This window comes from Numida meleagris, chromosome 2, assembly GCF_002078875.1.
Source record: "Numida meleagris isolate 19003 breed g44 Domestic line chromosome 2, NumMel1.0, whole genome shotgun sequence".
In the NCBI taxonomy this organism is placed as follows: domain Eukaryota; kingdom Metazoa; phylum Chordata; class Aves; order Galliformes; family Numididae; genus Numida; species Numida meleagris.
Genome location: NC_034410.1, coordinates 115,599,951 through 115,618,879, shown reverse-complemented (window position 1 = coordinate 115,618,879; position 18,929 = coordinate 115,599,951). Strand labels below are relative to the sequence as shown.

The 18,929-nt window shown below is 38.8% G+C and overlaps 1 protein-coding gene and 1 long non-coding RNA gene across 9 annotated transcripts in view; one reads left to right on the top strand and one right to left on the bottom strand.

The window, feature by feature from the left end:
• Positions 1 to 17,594, top strand: part of EYA1 (EYA transcriptional coactivator and phosphatase 1) — a 129,112-nt gene extending 111,518 nt beyond the window's left edge. For 7 of the 8 annotated variants that reach the window (XM_021388449.1, XM_021388446.1, XM_021388447.1 and 4 more), the window contains 6 exons: positions 4,079 to 4,137; positions 4,332 to 4,492; positions 4,691 to 4,805; positions 5,118 to 5,239; positions 7,141 to 7,241; positions 15,465 to 17,593. In XM_021388449.1, the coding sequence (XP_021244124.1) occupies positions 4,079 to 4,137; positions 4,332 to 4,492; positions 4,691 to 4,805; positions 5,118 to 5,239; positions 7,141 to 7,241; positions 15,465 to 15,545 (639 nt within the window). In that variant the 3' untranslated portion in view covers positions 15,546 to 17,593. Of the gene's footprint in view, positions 1 to 4,078; positions 4,138 to 4,331; positions 4,493 to 4,690; positions 4,806 to 5,117; positions 5,240 to 7,140; positions 7,242 to 15,464 lie in introns of all 8 variants that reach the window. The other variant, XM_021388448.1, reaches the window with a different exon arrangement.
• LOC110394537 lies at positions 4,820 to 11,170 on the bottom strand. The gene is made up of 3 exons (XR_002435702.1): positions 10,344 to 11,170; positions 9,942 to 10,010; positions 4,820 to 4,955 (listed from the first exon to the last, which is right to left on the bottom strand). It is a non-coding gene; the product is annotated as an uncharacterized LOC110394537 (long non-coding RNA).

Genomic DNA, 18,929 nt, shown 5'->3' with positions numbered 1-18,929 from the left:
CTTTCTAGGATGGTATTCCCTAACGCAACTTTCCTCTGATTTCTGTTACCATTGTTGTAGGGGAATAACCTCCTTTCAGAGGGAGTCATGAGAGCAGAGGAGTCCCACTTGGGCTGTCAGAGTCACCGTATGGACAAATCTGTCTCCACTGGCTAGAAGGGCAGTCGGAGCAGAGTCACTTTCCTTGACAAAATCATCCTTTGGGAATAGCTGTGCTGCCTGTATGTGTCCCTTGTGCACTGAACATGAACGTGGCACCATGAGTAGCATCTTAAAAATTCTGTTTTATACACTCTAATCCCATTTTTAGTGAGAGCTAAGCACGTTGGCACTGGCTCAATTAAAATCAGTGCAGTTTAGGTGGACCTATGCCAGAATAGGATTTAGTTGCCTGTGATGCTTTGCACTTCTGAACATGTAATCCCTGAACTATACCAAGTGCATTTTGCTTTCCAGGGATTGATCTCAAAGTGCAGAGCTGCATCTCAACCTGCCTGACTGAAATCCAAATGTTCAGTGTAAATATGTAATCACTTGTAGTCCCTCATGAAGATTTCAGATTGGATACACTGAGGTTGCAAAGTCAACACCTTTAGGAGCAGAACACAGCTTGCTGCATAGTCTTTTTACATCAGCCACAGGATATTTTGCTCCTCACTTGCCAATTCGGCCTATTTTTTAAGAGAATGCAACAATTTTAATGTTCTGCTTTAGATCTGCTAAACTGATTCTATTGTAATAAAATACATAATAAAATACATCTGCATGAATAACATGAATTTATAGTGTTTCTACAGGGTCTTTCACTATTAATTTCAGATATAACTTTGCCAGAGAAAGTAAAGAGTGAATACTAGTACTATACTTCCTATGAAAGTCTTAAGTATCCTATGAAAGTATTAAATATATCTGTAAAAGTTTAAAATGATAATCTTAGTTTAGTCCTAACTGGTTCCCATCACAGAAGATTTTGGAGGTAGAAAAGGAGGGTTTGGGGATTCTTTGTTTTTTCATTATCTTATATATAAAATGACAGATTTTTGCAAAAATGTACTTGTTGGTAATGTATACTTTATCTGTTGGTCAGTGTAAAACTTCATTTTAGCATACCTCCGATTATGATGCATATTTGGGTGAACTACTATTTTAAAATGTTGAATACAAGAGTACCATTTGCACCTAACCAGAGAATTGGACAGTGTCTCAACTAGTTGTTTTTGCTCAAGAACAAAATGCTCCACACAAAGAAAGCAGGTGAAAGCAAACACAAGGTGCTGAAAAGATGGGACAGACCAATTAACAATGAGCAAGTAATTGGCTAATTTCAAGAGTTTTTGCTAAGTAACTTTACTGCTAAAAGAATAGTTATTAAATGATAGTTTTTTCCTTCCTGTGCTCCAGAGTTTAAAAATGCACCTATCACTCATTAATGCAAAGTCCAACTCAACTAGACAGAGTGGAAGAAATACCTGGCACTCTGATCTCACACCTGAAAGCTGTGTCCTGCCACTCAAGAGGAACAAAACAGTTGTGCATTGTTTGTGACCGTTCTTTAGTTGTAGCATAGTGTCAGTCATATTTGTCTTCAGTCCTTTCCAAATTATAATGCTCATCTCTTGTGCTTTAAATTTTCTTCTTTCCCTGCATTTCTTGTCTTCTGTCTTCTTTTACTACTGACAAGAGGATGCTATTCCTTTCCATTATATGCAGTATTTCACCTGAAATTTGTGATGTTTATGACCTTTTCTTCACTTTGCTTGCTTTCTTGACAGTTCCTCTGCTTCTACACCACCATTTTTTGGTTTTTATTTCTTTTCCATGTTTGTCTCTCCAAAAATCCCTCTTTCTTTCAGTATGATGATTTCTGTTTTTAATGTATCGTTTCAGTTCTCACTTTCTACCTGCTGAGTAGATGGTTAGATGAAAGGGGAGAGGTGTCCAAGAGCTTGTGATAGTCCCAAGACCTTGCACTATAAAGTTCCAGATCCTCAGGCCACCTCTGACTGTGGGCTCTAAGATATAATGGTTGTATCCTTTCTGCTTCTGTCTTTCACCTGAGATAGTTGAGTGTGGAAGTTTGTAGAATTATTCCTTCTTTCAGGCTCTCCTTTAAGATGATCTTCTACTCCTTCCTTTAGTTTTGTGGTTGCTAAAAAAAAAAAAAAAAAAAAAAAGGTCTCTTTTTCCCACATTTCTGTTTTGAATCCTATTCTCCAGCAACTTTTTCCAGTTGTTATTCATCATTTCCACACTGAGAGAGAAGGCTATTGACTTGATAATTTTCCCTGCTACATTGACAACTCAAGCTAGAATTTTCTGTGCTTGGAGCCCCGGATTAGTCAGTGAGCAGTGGCAGAGAAACTAAAATGGGAAACTGAAGAGGGTGTTCCTTCATTAGCTTGTACGCAGTTCACACTTGCACAGGCATTTAAACAGAAAGCTCCTTTCGGTTTTAAATTTTAAAAAGGTAATTTCTTTGAATTTTTGAATTGGGATGCTTCTTCAGCAAATAACTTGCTGAAGAGGCATCCCAATTTCTGTAGCAAAGTTGCTTTTCAAAGCCGAACAACATATGTTCACACTTGTAATTTCAGCTGTATCTGTGCATCTAATACACTTGGTCTGCCTTTGGAGGAAATTCACGGTATGGTGGTTAAATATGACCAAATGTGGTATTGTCTTTCCTGTGATGGTCGCTTTTACCTCTCTCTGTCTGGCGCGAGCTATTTATGCATCAAGTACACAACAGTGTGCATTATTGTAGAGGTGCAAAAGACCACACATGGCTCTTCTAAATCATTTGAAAAGTTCTGGTGTATTTTTCCTAAACCCGTGTTTTTAAAAATCTAGAATTCACAGCCATCATGTGAGGCTAAATAGATTTCTTCAGCTTTTTTCTTATCTGAGGTTGTTGACCTCAGGAGAGGAGGAGAAGGTTACAGGGTCAAAGTCTTTTCCTCCTTGGAGCTTGCTGCTTGCTGGGAGAGGGTTGGCTGGAAAATAGATGTTTTAGAAAAAGGGTTGAGGGTCATGATTTTAATTCTGTTAGGGAACAGCTGGTTTGAGTTTCTTTCCACTTCTATCTTCCCTCCCTTCCTCACAAATCCATGGAGAGAGAAAAATTTGTTCAGAGGAAAGCAGTAACACAAAAATAAAGGATTGCAATATTTTCATATTTAAAATAGATCATGTTTGTTATAGGATTTCACATTAAGTGAGAGAAGAGGAAATTATTAAAGTAACTCAAATCCATTATTGTTTCAAGCATTGAATTGAGATTGATCTACAGTGCCAGAGGTCTGTTTGTTTTCCTGCCAAATGTTGAAATCGTTAATAGCAATATTTTAGTGTTTTTACTGGATAAACAATATGGATTATGATTTTTAATTTAGTGATGGACACAGCTAATTATAAATGTGCTGTGTTAGTTTGCATATAAGTCACTGAAGAAAGATGGTTTGATCTGGCTATTTCTGTTTGGATTTTCTTCATCTTTGCATGCTGCTTTCATGCACTAAGACCAAAGAGAGAGAAGGAAACTCACAACTCTCAAATGAATGGCAAACTAGGAACAGATTTTTCGTCTGCACTCCTCTGAAACACTGGCCTCAGGCTGTGTTGGTGTGTGGCTCAACAGCAATCAGAGGTCATAATTTCATTGGCGGTTAGCATCAGGTTTAATTTTTCTAATATGTTACATTTACCAAAATGTCTGGTTTCAGTTACACTTATGCACTGACTGAATCAGCTTTGAGCAGCGTGATGTTTTAAGGTACCTGAAAGGCTACAAGAACGTTTATGGAACACATATGCTAATTGTTTTTAACCACTTTCCTTTCTAAACACAAAAACGTGTTTTTGGAAAGCCATTTAACAGTAGTAGCTAATGATGGTGTGCGTTCATACTAAGAAATGAGCACAAGGAATAGGTAAAATAGTTGTTTTAACAAGACTGCCATCTACTGATTTCCACAATTAAAAATATCCCCAATGAATAGCTTGTTCATGTTTTTTTTATAGCTTTATTTTTTAAGATTTGCAAGATCAAGAAAATCCTAAAGTCTTTCTGTCACCTTAGGAATGCGACCAGGTTCACATTGATGACGTGTCTTCGGATGACAATGGTCAGGATTTAAGGTACAAGAGAACTGAAAGAGACAAAATGTTGCTTTGCATGTTTCTCCCTGGGAAAGCGATAACTGCTGTACTGCTTACAGTAGCCCATTGTCTTCTTAGCTATTTTAGCCTTTCCCACTTAGCAGCGAGTAGCTGGTGGCTGAATGTAGCCTGTTGTTTTTTGTTAATTTGGCGGTTTTCTTATCTCCACATAGCACCTATAACTTTGGAACGGATGGCTTTCCTGCAGCTGCCACCAGCGCTAATTTGTGCCTCGCGACAGGGGTGCGTGGAGGAGTGGATTGGATGAGAAAATTGGCTTTCCGCTACAGACGAGTAAAAGAAATATATAATACCTACAAAAACAATGTTGGAGGCAAGTGACTATGAAGCATATAACAGATATAAATGAGAAGCAGTAAAAAGGAAGGAGTTTTATGTTGTGGTTTTTTTAATATCATGGTGCTGTTTAGTTTGCACTGTATGGAAAGTTGTATCTGAACTAATGAAAGCAAAAGAGAATGACAGAATGCCACTTAATTTCGGTGCAGACATGCCCTTATCTGCTCCGCAGGTCTTCTTGGTCCAGCAAAAAGAGAGGCTTGGCTACAGCTAAGAGCAGAAATTGAAGCTTTGACGGATTCTTGGTTAACACTTGCACTGAAAGCACTCACCCTTATTCATTCAAGGTGAGCATGGACGGGGTAGTTACCAAACCGTAGGACGTCTGCTGTTGATTTAGAAGAGGCTGCCTGGTCTTGTGGACAAAATGCTGCCCTGGGGGACCTTCTTCTCATTCCCTCTTCTGATCTGGCCGTGATGTTCTGTATGTTGCTGTCCTGTAAAGCAGAGAAAACTAACTTTCTTTGCAAAGAAGTGGCAATAATAATAGTGAAGGGTTCTGACGGGAGCTTTAAGATTTTCCTTGTTTTGTTTTGCTTTGCTTTGCTTTGCTTTGTATTGCTTTGTTAAATAAGATATTTGTGTTTTCTGTTCCACAGGACAAATTGTGTGAATATTCTTGTAACAACTACTCAACTAATTCCGGCTCTGGCAAAAGTCTTGTTGTATGGATTAGGGGTTGTATTTCCCATAGAGAATATTTACAGTGCAACTAAAATAGGTGAGCTATTTTTATAATGTGCTATATTTGAAACAATAAAAGTAATTCTAAATAAAAAGCAATTGTAATTCATATTTCTTAATATAGATTTAGAAACAGATTAATGTTGTATCTCAGAAAAGACTTTTCATGCTAAGGCACCCTAAAAGTGCTTTACAAACAACTTCATATAGCTCCATAAACACAGATGCAGCTTCTGTTAGGAGGAAATATAATTATTTTTTGGACATGTTTTCTCAAAACCATGAGTTTATGCAGCAGTGTAGGTGTTTTTGGGGTAGGCTGTCAGTAGAAACTCCTACAGTCACCTCAGGTTAACACAAGTAATTCTGTAAAGGTAGAGCCTGGCTGCATTCATTTTCATGTGCTCGGGAGCAAATTTTGGTAAACAACTTACCAGAAGCAAGAATGTTTTGCTGCAGAATGTAGTTATTTAAGTTTATTCATACTGACTGTAATAAGCTTCAGCCAGGCAAATGTTTATTTCTGTTTTCTGGTTCAATATAAAAGATGTTATTCTGAGTATGCAGAAATACATGGTACCAGATGGCAATGGTGCTTGTAATTTTTAACGTGATTATGACGTATCTGTTCTGTCTCAGATTCCCTCAAAATTGTTGGCTACATGAAAACATTTTTCATGTGTTCTTAAGTATCTATAATACAGGAAGCTCAAATGGCCAAGAAAAAATGGTGGGTTATTTTTGTTTGGTTTTGTTTTTTTAAAAAAAAAATACTGTGGTTGAGAATTTTATATAGAAATTTGAAAGCATTACCAGAAAAAGATTTAAAACCGTTTCCTGGATAGAAATGTCACTGTACCTGACTGTAGAAACTTTTTGAGTTAGAGCTTTGAATTATAATACTAAATACACATTTTAGTTGTAGCATTGTAATAAATATTCGCTTACGAATTTAAGCACACAAAGCAATGAATACTTTTGGAGTACTGTGTTCAGTCACTGACTGTCACAGGAAATCAGGAGATTTTTGTAATATGGCACGATTCATGATTTTCCAGCACTGCTTTAACCTTGTTAGTGTTGCAGGTTCCTTATGCCTGGCGCGAATGTTAAAGGGTGTCACTGAGTAGTGTGGTTTCTCTGCTGGCAAGAAACCTTTTTTATATTTCCAATCTATTTGCTCATATGCTGGTATTGTCCTTTAGCTGAAATAATTGTTTTGAAGAACACAACTTTTCCTGTTTTTGCTCTTGACACACAGTAGATACACAGCTAAGCATGCATTTTGGCCAGGCTGATGTGATCTTTCAGACTGATAGCATTTAAGAAGACTTGACTGTAGGCATTTACTTACATTCTGGCTTCCCAGTATCAGTACCTGAAACAACGTACAGAACTGGGATCATTTCCCTAGGTCTGCGCACTGAAGTAATGAGCTACGTTAATGGATCCCAGTGCAGGATCAAGGACCTTGACCATGTATAGGATTACAGGCATTTAAACCTAAATCTTTTTTGTGACCTCCTAAGTCAGGATACTACTGTTTCAGGAGCTGTGATTAATCTTGTCACAGGTTGCAGAGAAAAAGGTAGAATTTCTACTCAGAGTTCTCCTGGTGGGGGAATCCCCTCCAAAACATGTCTCAGATTATTGCAGGAGACGAGAAAGGTGATACTGCAGACCTGTGGTACGCTACATCTACCATGTCGTGTGCATTAAATGACCTTTCAGAGCAGATTTGAAGGTTGCCTCTCAGCTGTTCTGGCAGGAACAAAGCTGCAATAAGCCTTGGTGCACCCATCCTGCAGGAGAGGCTCTTCTCTATTCTCTCACAATAATTATGTATTAAAGTGCTGGGGAGGTCCAGGCTAATATAAAAAGTGATTTGGTGATATCTCCTCACCACTTTCCCTGAATAGTTTATTTTTTTTCTTTCAGGAAAGGAAAGTTGTTTTGAGCGAATAATTCAAAGATTTGGAAGAAAAGTAGTGTATGTGGTTATAGGAGATGGTGTCGAAGAAGAACAAGGCGCTAAAAAGGTAATAATGGCCTTTTTTCGCGATTTCAAGACTCTGAAAGCAAAATTGTCCTTTCTTAGATATGCAACAGCGTGTACTGGTATTTGATTTTAGTATCTTTGCTTTACGAAATATAATGTTTTGATCATATCTTGTCGAAAGCTGCCTAAAACTAGATAATGATGTGCCCTGCTGTTCTCCAAAAGACACATTATGCTAGCTGTGTATATTTGGCTTATTTCAGAAAGGAGCCAGAAAATGGGTCCTGGTTTTTGTGCCAAGAACTAATAGTTCTGTTTTCATTGGCATCCCAAAATACCACATCGGATGTTATGAATATAAGCAAAAAATGGTGATTCTTACTGATCAAAGGCAGTGTGAAATTTGACTGGATGAAATACATATATGTCACACCTTGAATATGCATGTAGGACTGGTGTAGTTTAACAGTTTTCTTGTGGGACCATCATTTGGATTCTGTATTCAGGTAAATACTCGTGTCTAGTCTTGCATTCGTAACCTCAGTAAATTGAGCAGAGGATGCAATTTGCATGTCTATTTATTATTTTTTCCCCTTCCTCTGGGAGAGAGGGGGAAAAAATACATTTTTTTCCCAGTGTGGAGTAAGCGATATAGAAAGCAAAACTTCCCACTGGCAAATAATGGCCTTGCTCTTCTACCAAAGAGAGGCAGATACAGAGGCTTTACTTGAAGAAAAAAGGCATAATTTTGCCTATTTGAACTGTAAAAGAAAGAGTAGGAAAATGAGCATTTCACTTACTGCTTCCCTTTAAAAGTAAATTACTTTGACACAGCTTTTAGCACAAAAATATCTCAGTGGTACTTCTATATCTGTTTCCACTGTTACTAGATTGGCAGAGTAAAACTAATTAGTTCAGATGACATTTTACCAGATGCACCGCTAACTGGTTTTGCTTCTGAAATCAGAGGTTTGTACCCCTGAAGCACTTCAGGCAGGTTCCCGGCTCGGCCCAGCACTTTGCAGAGCATCAGTTTCATATATCCCTTTGGCGGGCGGACGGGAACAGTTTGCTTCTTTTTCCTTCAGAAATGCCTTTCATCTTCGCAGAGAAATGTTTTCCCGCTGTAAATGATTACATTTTAAAAGCTGCATTTAAGATCAGGGGAAAAAAAAATAATCTTCTTTGTTCCTTTTCTGTTGCTTGGTGAAATAGTGTCGTATATGATAATGGCAGGAGTAGTCCTTTTGGTAACATTATCTAATTCACTGCTTTTTTTCAACAGGAAACACGATTCAGAAAAGCATAGGAGAAAGCCTTTCCAGTTGCTAAGAGGTGTAGCAGTATAGAAAGTTCCTTTGCGCCATTGCTTCTGTATATTCTCTCTCATTTGAAGAAATTTTCAGATTTAAAGCATGTTAGATTAGGCTCTGGATTAAATTATTTTTAAAGCAATGCCAGGGAAGTCATTTAAGTACACCAGCAGCCTGGCCTTTCTGCAGAAACTATTAATTTGATTAAAGGAAATGCTTCTGTGATTCTTGTCCTGCTCCTTGCTCTCCGAAAAAGAAATCCCCATTGCAAGCTCTGAAAGCAGGATTTGATCCTTGGTTTTGGCCCTTGTGTAGTGCAAGAGCAAGAATCTCAGAGTACGTGGAGCTTCTCCCAGCTCAGATGGTGCCTTGTTTTCTGCTGCTACTCAGGTTGTTTTTTAGCATTATAGGGAGGAGTAGGCATGGGAGTGCACCATAGAGTATACCATGCTTCAGTTCAAAGATGTATGCCCTGTTTAATGAATGAAGAGTATTGCTGTATTAGAAAACTGTAAAAGCTTCTGCAGACTGCAAACAAAACTGGGTCTACTCCCACAGAAAATCAGATGCCCTTCAGCCAAAACTGTCTCATTGCCTTGTTTATCCTCTCGCATTGTAGCTTCCGTCCTATCAGCATATTTAGTTTTGGGGCTCTCATTACAAGAAAGACATTGTGGCCCTGGAGTATGCCCAAGGAAGGGCAACAAAGCTGCTGAAGGGTCTGGAACACAAGTCTTATGGGGAGTGGCTTAGGTGTGGAGAAGAAGAGGCTCAGGGAGACCTTATTGCTTTCTACAGCTACCTGAAAGGAGGTTGTTGCGTGGTGGAGGTTGGCCTGTTCTTCCAGGTGACGGTGATAGGATGAGAAGTAATGGCCTCAGGTTGCACCAAGGGAGGTGCAGGTTGGATATTAGCAAAAATGTCTTCTCAGAAAGAGAAGTGAGGCATTGGGACAGGCTGCCCAGGAAGGTAGGTGGTGGAGTCATCATCTCCGAAGGCGTTCAAGAAACATGTAAATGTGGCACTGAGGGACCATGGTTTAGTGGTACGGTGGTGATGGGCTAATGGCTGAACTAGACGATCCTGGTGGTCTTTCCAACCTTTATGATTCTGTGATATTGATTTTTGCGATATTCTTAAGGCAGGGACAGTGTTTATGTCATTCCTTTATACTGCACTTTGCTGAAGGAGGTTGACCTGTGGAGAAGCCCTTAGTGTATGGACTTTTCTTTACATAGAGCACAGACAGTACACCCTTCTTTAAAGTGTAAATAGCCCTTCACTGCTCACATATAGTTTGTAATGAGTATATTTAAATGAGCATATAAATTCAAATCTGTTTCATTTTTTCTGTTCCTTTAGTGAAAAGAGCTGAATTTCAAGCCTAGGAGATCATAAATTTAAGATTTAGTATTAAAATAACTTACCAATAATTTAGCCAATTGCTTCATTGTGAGACAAGGTTTTTCACTGTTGTACTTTATCCGCTGAAAAGCCTGAGTGGAAACAACAAAAGAAAAAAGACACATTTAAAATCTTTTTTTATTACCATTCTTGTAAAAATTCAATAATACATTCTTTTCCATACAAGTTAAAAGGTCATTGCTGTGTTGAGAAACGTGTTCGGGAGAGATTGGTATTTTGTAAAATGCCTCTCCTGATCGATGAAAATAAATACAGCACACTGAGGAAACGGCACACTCTTACGTTTCATATAACACGGGACAAGCCATGGTATCAACACCTTGCCTTAGCTGTCACTTCCTGCAAAATATAAGATAATTAAAATCCTTAGGCCGTTTGCATTACAGGCTGAGGAGAAATCGTACCCTTCTGGATGGGTTCAGGAGGCAGGGCAGCCGCAGCGGCAGGGTTCACATGGAGGTTGCTACCTTTGGTGAAGAGGGAGAGGAGGGGAGAGGTGAGGAGTGCTCAGGGCTGGGTGCCGTGGGGGCACATGCCTGCTGCAAGCCCGGGCATGGGACTGCCTCCTTCCCTGTGTGTCTGCATGCCACTGCGGTGACATATGCAGAATCAGTTCCTGAGTTTCTTTGCCAGAAACTCCATTGTCTTGAGTTTTTTGTTGGGAAATATTCATAAGGCAGAAAAAAACTCCTGAAGTTTCCTGCTTGGGAGAATCTTCCAAAGCATTTCTGATTTGCAAGATGAGACAAAAGGAGGAGCGTTTCTCCGTGGAAGAGCTGGATTTTAAATCAGGTGATTCAGGAGAGCCTGGGCAAATCAGTTTCTCCCTTTGTCTCCAGAATGGTCGTTCGGCTTTGGAGGGAAATTGTGAGGAAAAATCATAAATCTTCACAGAGCAATAAATAGAATATAAATGGCTATCCAGTCTGCAACTGCTTTAAAGCTCACAGTCACACTGTGCTGCTTAGGTTTGGGGTAGGAAGTAAAGACGACCACTTAGCAAAATCTGGCAGAAATACAACAAAAATACTGTGAAAGATGACAGAAACTTATGAGTTTTCAATTCAAATATGTCACAAATCTCAGGAGTGAGATTTTTGGAGAAATATGAATTCATTTAAGGGAAGAAGGATAGCCTGCAGTTTCCAGTATTACTCAGTCAGAAAATGGTTTTGTTTTGTGCATATATTGAAGTGCTTTTGTTTGTTTTGATGAATACTTTGAGTTTTGTTCTTTTAGTGAATACACACTGAAAGTAATACTGCCTCTAGTTCAAAATTTAGATACCTTAATATTTTAGGTTATTGAATAATTTTATAATTATTACATTTACTAAATTAATAATTTAACTTGTCAAGTGTCACATTATTAAACACCTACAATGCAATTCATGCTTTTTAATAGACAAAAGTTTCATACTTACTTGGAAGATAGTGAAATAATGCACAAAACCCTTACTTTACTACCAGCCTAGCCACTCGTTCCCCCTGTAAGCAATAAGAAAAGCTTTCTCAGTTTCTTTAGTTCATAATGCATCCAGTCAGGCTGCTGATAATAGTGGTTAGCGCTGGTCATCTGCTCTCGCGCAGTAGTAAATGGGGGATTAGCATTTTTCATTGTGCTCAGAATAGAAGACACATATTAGGCATGATGTGTGTGGTAAGTGTTGGCAGTGAGGGCTTCCTAAAGGTAATTTTTAGTAAATATATATCCACAGAAGGTCTTGTCTGATCATTTTGTAAAAGAAAAAAATGGGCCTCTTTCTCCCTGTTGACAGTGGTTGTGGTAAGCAGGGCACACTAACACAGGAGTAATGCATAAGGTTTTGCGTGATCATTTTGTTACTTTAAGTGTTTTTGTTTTGTATAGTCATTTATTATCTTAGATAAGGTGAAAATTGTTGTATATGCCCAGTAAACACACACGCATACATGTGGACACGTATGTGTATGGAGCTGCATATGCACACACAGGCGCATGCATGTAGCTATATATAGATCCGTATCAGGTTTGTTTCCCCTCCTCTGAGCTATGAAGTCTGTGCCGTAGGGTCAGACTGATAGAGATCTGAATCAGCCACATGGGCCCCATGCACAGAGCGCCTATGCAGATTCCAGTCCCCATGCAGCCGCTGCGTTCCTGGCGTGTTTCATTTCTTGGGAGTGGATGGCTAGTCCTTTGACCTATACACAGGAGAACTTAAAATAATTATAATCCTGAGATTTACACAACCTCTTTGTTTTCATGGGACTCTTCAGGCTCTCATTCCACATCTCACTCCTATAACCGAATAGAGTAAGTGGAAGTGTATTCCTTTAACGGATATAAATAAAGCAGAGGACTCCTAAGTGAACTTCAAATTCACAAAGATACAGCCAAAATAACAATCACTTAAAGTTTTGGTTTAAACTCTGACCATAAACAGCTGAGAGTAATCCAAAACTTGATATTGCGTATGGGCATCATAGCAAGAATCTCTGTGATTTGATTTAGCAGAAGCTAAACCTTCTGTTAAAACAATCAGGGTCTTTAACTATCCTCGACGCCTGGTGTGTGTATGCTCTGTGGTGCTGAGGTTGTTACTAGGGAAGCAGTATAATGCTGGAGCTGCATGAGGTGGGAGCTGGAAGCCAAGAATTTATTACTACAATTCTCCCTATTCATTAGTTTGCCGTACGTCCTTGGAGGGCTTCCATGCCATTGACTCTTGGCTTCTGCAGTGACACTACTCAAGGGCAGGTACCCACCAAACTCTGCACCACATTTAGGTATGCTATTTGCACCTCTCTGAGCTGGTGCTTGAGCTGATTCCAAGCTGACAGGGAGAGCAGAGAGAGCAGATATAGCTGCTGCCTTGCAGGAGGCCTGGGCAAGGAGAGGGAAGCTGCAGCCATGCAAAAATGGAGGCAGCACCAATGAGTACTCTCGGTTGGCAAGCACAGCTTGGATCAGCCGCAAACAGAAACCCATGCCTGTTTGTCCTTGATGTAATGCCCCTGTCAGATTTTAAATGCTGCCAGGAAGATCTCACAGCCTAAAGAAGAGATAAGAACACAGAAGCTTCAGGAGAGCCCAGAAAACAGTGTGATTAAGAAATGTTATTTCTCTTTGATATTGTTGGTTCATTTACAATGCAAGAAGTGATTGTTTTAGGAAAGATTTGAGCTGGAAAGCAGTGGTACCTGACCTGACAGAGCAAAGAGGACAGTCTGCATAGCATAAGGGGAAAGGGGGGGATGCTGCGACATGGAGTGGTAACTCAGTGAGCTGATTCCATTTAGTTTCTGCTGCTGGTGGAGCACAGAAGTCTGCACTGAAGATGTAGAAATAGTAGAAGTCATGTTTAACATTTCCTTCTTAAGGAGAGAAGTACTGTGTAAAGTGTTTTGGAAATACTATAAGCATTTATTCCAACAACATCTCACTTGTCTCTGAATTATTATTTTTTCCCCAACAGCAACTGTGGCTCACTTATTTACCTTATCTTAGTCAGCTGTATCTTAAGTCTCTGTGACAAACTAGAGTAAAACAAAGCAAATCCAGCAGTGCTTCCTTGTGAATCATTTTGTTTTCTTCCTGAATAAATTTCATTGTTCTAAAAGCTAGGGAAACCCTGCATGTGGGCAGCTGTTGACACATCCGTATTACACTTTAATCCAGATCAGGAGTGTCGTATGGAAGCAGACTGTCCCCTTTACTCTGCTTTGGCTAACATCTGTTTTAGGGCAAAAAATTGATTTCTTTTGGACAGAACTAAACAAGAGGTGCTTACCAAATGCTCTCCAACTCCTAGTGGGCATATTTTCCATAACAGTGGACTAGAGCTGTTCTGAAATGGAGACCCTGAAATATGGACACCTCCATCACTCTGCAGTCCCTCTCATTGTGCTGCTCTGCTTGCTAACACTTGTCCTTTATTTGGTGTGCGTTTTCCAGATTCCTTGCTGTGCTACTTTGCTAGTCCTGCACCAGTTTTTAGCAAAGTCTAGCTGATTAAGACTATTCCAGCCTCATCTCCTCTGTCTCTTACAAGCACAACAGTTGATTACTCCTTAATGGTTGCCTTTTGATGTCAGAGAGACTTGCCACTACTTACCTACTTCTGTTTTTTTTTTAAATCTGTGCTTTATCCCTCAAGTCAAACTCAGCTCATCATCACAATGTTATCTGGATTGAAGCCTCATCCTCCTGCAATAATTATTATCTATATGCAGACCAGTTTACCTGAGCTCTGAAGATGAATTTATCACAAGGTCTGTGCTACGGTGTTTGATTGATGGGATAGGTATAGAGCAGATGTGCAGAGTTCACAGTAAACATGTACCTGGAAACAGAGGGTTTCGCATTATGCTTTTACATTGTTTTCAAAATTGTTCTCTAATTCGGAATTTGAGAATGAAGATGTGAATGAAAAAGGAGATGTAGTTTTGCTGCTGATTTAAATAGAATTAGGAATTTGTGCAGGAAGTTCTGAAGGAGAACAAAGAAAACAGTTCCTGGGAAGCTGTTAATAACATGCTTGTGGGTCCCAGAAGCTATTGTGATAGTAAATTGCTTGTGGTTTGCCTCCTAAAGATGCCAGACACAAGCTGACCCAATGAGATGGTGAACATGGTCGTGTTCAGCCTTCAAAATGTTGCATTGAAACTATTTTCCCATGAAATCAACATAAATTTTCCTGAAGAAAGCTGATGGTTATCTATTTTTATTTATGTGAGAAGTCTTGCTGACAGTATAATCGCTGATTTACAGTATAAAGATAGCAAGTATTCTTAATCAGATTTTTACCCTTCATGGATGAGGTAATGTGTACTTTTTCCTGGTAGTTGTGGTTTTGGTTCCTTCAGGTTCTTTGCATGCATAGTTGTGCTCCAGACTGAGATCTTATTACACTTAATAGGAAAAAAATATGTATTTATTTTTAAATAGTCCCATATGGAAAATATGTTTTAAGATCAGTGCTAACAATGACTGATGTTATACAAACCACCAGGATAAAATTCCTTTCAAAGTGATGTGAGCAACGTATAAGCTATTCTGAATCATCTCTGCTGTGTTCGTAACTCACCTGCCAGGGAAAGTTCCCCAAATAATAAATATGTTTTGATGGTAAATATTACTATCACTTCCTTTCTTTTTTTTTTAATATATTTTTAACTAAGTTCTGTTCTCTTCCTCAAACTACCTGCCTGCTTCATGTATGGAACAGTTTTCTTACTTTTTTTTCCTAGAGAAAAAGCAGTTTCTTCTTCAAAATGTTGCAGTCTGTTTTCCTTAAAAACAGATGAGAAATCCCTCCCTTCCTCAAGATCTCCTGTCTTTCCTGTTGGCAAATTGGTTTGCTATTATTGATAATTTATGCTTGAGCATCAGAGAAACCAGAAGTAAATGCGAAGGGCTTGAGGTTTTAACAGCTCTGAGTTGCTCTCTCCTCACAGTTACCTTACTCTTGCAAAAGACAATGGGTGGGTCTAAATACCAGAATGCTTGGGGTTATTTTTACATGTTGTCTGTGCTGTTCACAGCATGCTATGCCATTTTGGAGGATCTCAAGCCACTCTGACCTTATGGCCCTTCACCATGCCTTGGAACTGGAGTACTTGTAGCAGCTCAGCAGCACTTTGAAACCCCAGAGCCTCCTTCTACCCATGGACGGTATGCCTGTGTCTTGTGTCAGCATTGGACTACAGAACTTTGTGATTTCAACATGTTGACGTACAGCTGCAATTGGTCTTAACCCTTGCCCTTTCAGTAAACGGAGGAGCATGTCTTTTTCTTCAGAACAGCTGTTGACTCTGGTACTGAGAGTCCAACAAAAATAAGCCATGCAAATGTTTTAACAGCTCATCTTTACCATATTTGCTACCAAAAAGAAATAGAGAAGGAAGAAAAAGGAAATAAAGGTTCATACCTGTGAAAAAAAAAGGACCTGCAAGTGCTTTGTAGTTTTTAAACTCTTCAATGTGACACACGCCATTTCTTCAACACAGCAAACTTGATTGCACAATGAAGACTGAGATTTTTCAAAATACCAGTGGAGTAATTTTCTTCTAAAGAAGGTTTACTTTTTGGTTTCTCATACCCAGGGTACTCTGTACATCTTTACTTATTTATGAACAGACTGTATTTTGACACCATATAACTGAGGATATGTGTAATAGGAATAAAGGCTATTATAAGCCTTTGCCTTACGATACAGCAACTACTTTTGATTTTAGCACATTACAGAGTAGTTTAAAATATGTCTAATTTAAACTAATAGGTACATCACTGAGACAATCATGTACAGGAAGAATTTTTGTGTAAATTTGTAATAATGAATGATTCTTTTACATATTGTTAAGGTAAATACTATTGAAAGATAGTAATGCCTTGTTGGTGAAGAATGAGGCTACGTGTGCACAAAATGTTGTGCAGTGCCTTGTCAACACGTTGGGTATAAATATGTAGATAATGGATTTTTTTAGATAAATTTGTCAAGACCAAAAGCATGGATGTCAAGTGTCAATAGGAATTGGGTTTTGTTCTTTTCAGCTATTTCTCTACCTTTTTCCTCTCTCACCTATTCTGATTATGAGAATATTTTCTTTCCCCCCATTAAGGAAATATAGATAAAACAAAACCGAAGAGGAATACTTTGCTGTCTTCTGTTTCCTCTCTTAACACTTTTTTAGAGTATTGACAAATGAATTAGCAGATTCCATAAAGAAATAGAAAACACAACTATATTTTAAGACGTGACTTAAACTGGAATCTAGGTACCAACTAGTTTATGTCTCATCCAAAAATAAAGGAAATTATTGTGATCGTTATTTTTAGAAATTAGAAATGGTAATATTTTGGAGAATTGAGCAAGAATACTCATATACATTTAAGTTTTTTAATCCTCTTCCACCAGGAGTCAGATTTTCCTAAGATATAACATCCATTGCCGGCAATGGAAATACAGAAATAGTTATTGCCAAGGAGTTAAAATTTGCTTTTGTCTATATCCATTTACAGGACAAACCTAGACTGTGTCTGTCTGTGACTTGTGACTTTTCTAATCTTGAAGGCCATGAGCTACTTGATCAGATAAACTGTTAGTCTTACTATTCGGCTTGAATTGTACCAATTCCCTTTGCCTGATTCAAATCTCTTCATTAAAAAGAAGCATCGGCTTTGTTGTTTCATTCTACAGCTTTTCTTATTATTATTATTTTTTTTTTTTGCTAAAAGCACCAGCCTTGAAACAACTACCTGCGGAGCTACAAAGCACCGATGTAGCTGCAAAGTAACACTCTTCCCTACTGGAGGAATCACATTGCTGCTAGAATTAAACGTTTGTGGATTTCTTTATTACCAACAAAGAGGTTTTTATCCTACCAAGACTTGCACATGTGCTTTACTTTACCCAGTATGAGTACTGGAATTCATGCAGTACTCACATACATCCATGAAGCACATTGTAGGTAGTTTTTACAATTGAGACTATAGTTAGTCCTTTCTTTCTTCAAAGTAGGCAGTAATGGAGGTTGGTTGTCTTTTTTTTTTTTTTTTGTCTCTTTTCAATCTTTAGTCACTTGCAGACTGAAAAAAAAAAACAGTTTATCTGGGCCTGATTGTACAAAAAGCGTGTTGTGTCCACAATTGTGTACAGAATTTTTCTTCATTAATTTTGTTTTAAATTAATAAAATTGATTTGTGAACATATTAAACAACTCTTGTATGCTAGTCTATGATGTTTCTCCTCTCTAGGTATGGAATGAGAAGACATCTCTCATCTTTTCACTGTCCCAAGACACAAGTTGTTCACCTGTTTGTGCCCACCTGAGATGTTAAATAGGATAAAAATATTTCCTTCTAATTTACAAAAGGCTAAGTTAGATGGGCAGCAGGAGGAGGAGCTAAAGAATGTCAGAAACGTGTAGTAGGACTTGATGCATGATTTCCTGGAAACATGTGCCTAACTGACTGGCGAAAAGCAAGTGCCTAAATGTTAGGTGCTGTGGTGCCTGTGAAGGTCATCCGGAGCACACATATCATGAATGGATTAGCCCCATCATTCAGACATTGCACTTAGGGCTATAGCAAGTCTCCTGGTCTGTGAGAGTCTACAAGCCTGAACATCTATGGGAATTCAAGATTTATCTTTATTTACTTTACAAGCATCGAGCACCAGTCCTTCTGGTACTGCTATGGCACCTGCACAAAGAAACTAGTTAGAACGGAGTCTGCAGAAAATAAGTGAGCCAGAGATTGAGTCAGACAGGAGAAAAAACTGTGCCATCAACCATGTATGATTTTTTAATGGCTGGTGAGTAAGGGTGGGAGTCAGGTGGATGGGGCCAGGCTCTTTACAGTGATACTCAGTGACAAGACAAGTGTCAATGGGCACAAACTTGAACATAGGAAGTTCCGTATGAACATGAGGAAAAACTTATTTACTTTGCAGGTGACAGAGCACTGGAACAGGCTGCCCAGAGAGGTTATGGAGTCTCCTTCTCTGGAGATGTTCAAAACCCACCTAGATGCTTTTCTGCACGACCAACTGTAGGCAGCCTGCTTTAGTAGGGTAGATGGACTATGTGATCTCCAGAGGTCCCATCCAACACCTATGATTCTGTGATTCTGTGACACTTGATGCTTCTGAGGTACTGGAATTGCCTGGTCAGGCCCTTGGAAAATTTAGAATAAATTACTACTTTCAGGCTCTCTGCTGGCCATGGGAGCAAACTGGGAACCATGACTGAGCATCTGTAAAGAGATCAGACAACTAACTACAAGGAACTTGAACTAATAGATCTGATAATTTTGGGTAAGGAAGAGTTGCATTGCCGAGTTTGTCTGTGTCCCACTTTAAGTAACTTAAATTCTGTGTCTAGCCTTTAGCCTCTCTCTCCATCCCTTATAAGAAGAAAATAGCCTGAAAAAAAAAAAAGGTTATGGGCTACAAGCAAGTCTGTAGTATTACCAGTCTCCATGTTCCAAATACCTTTTCTTTCTTGTAT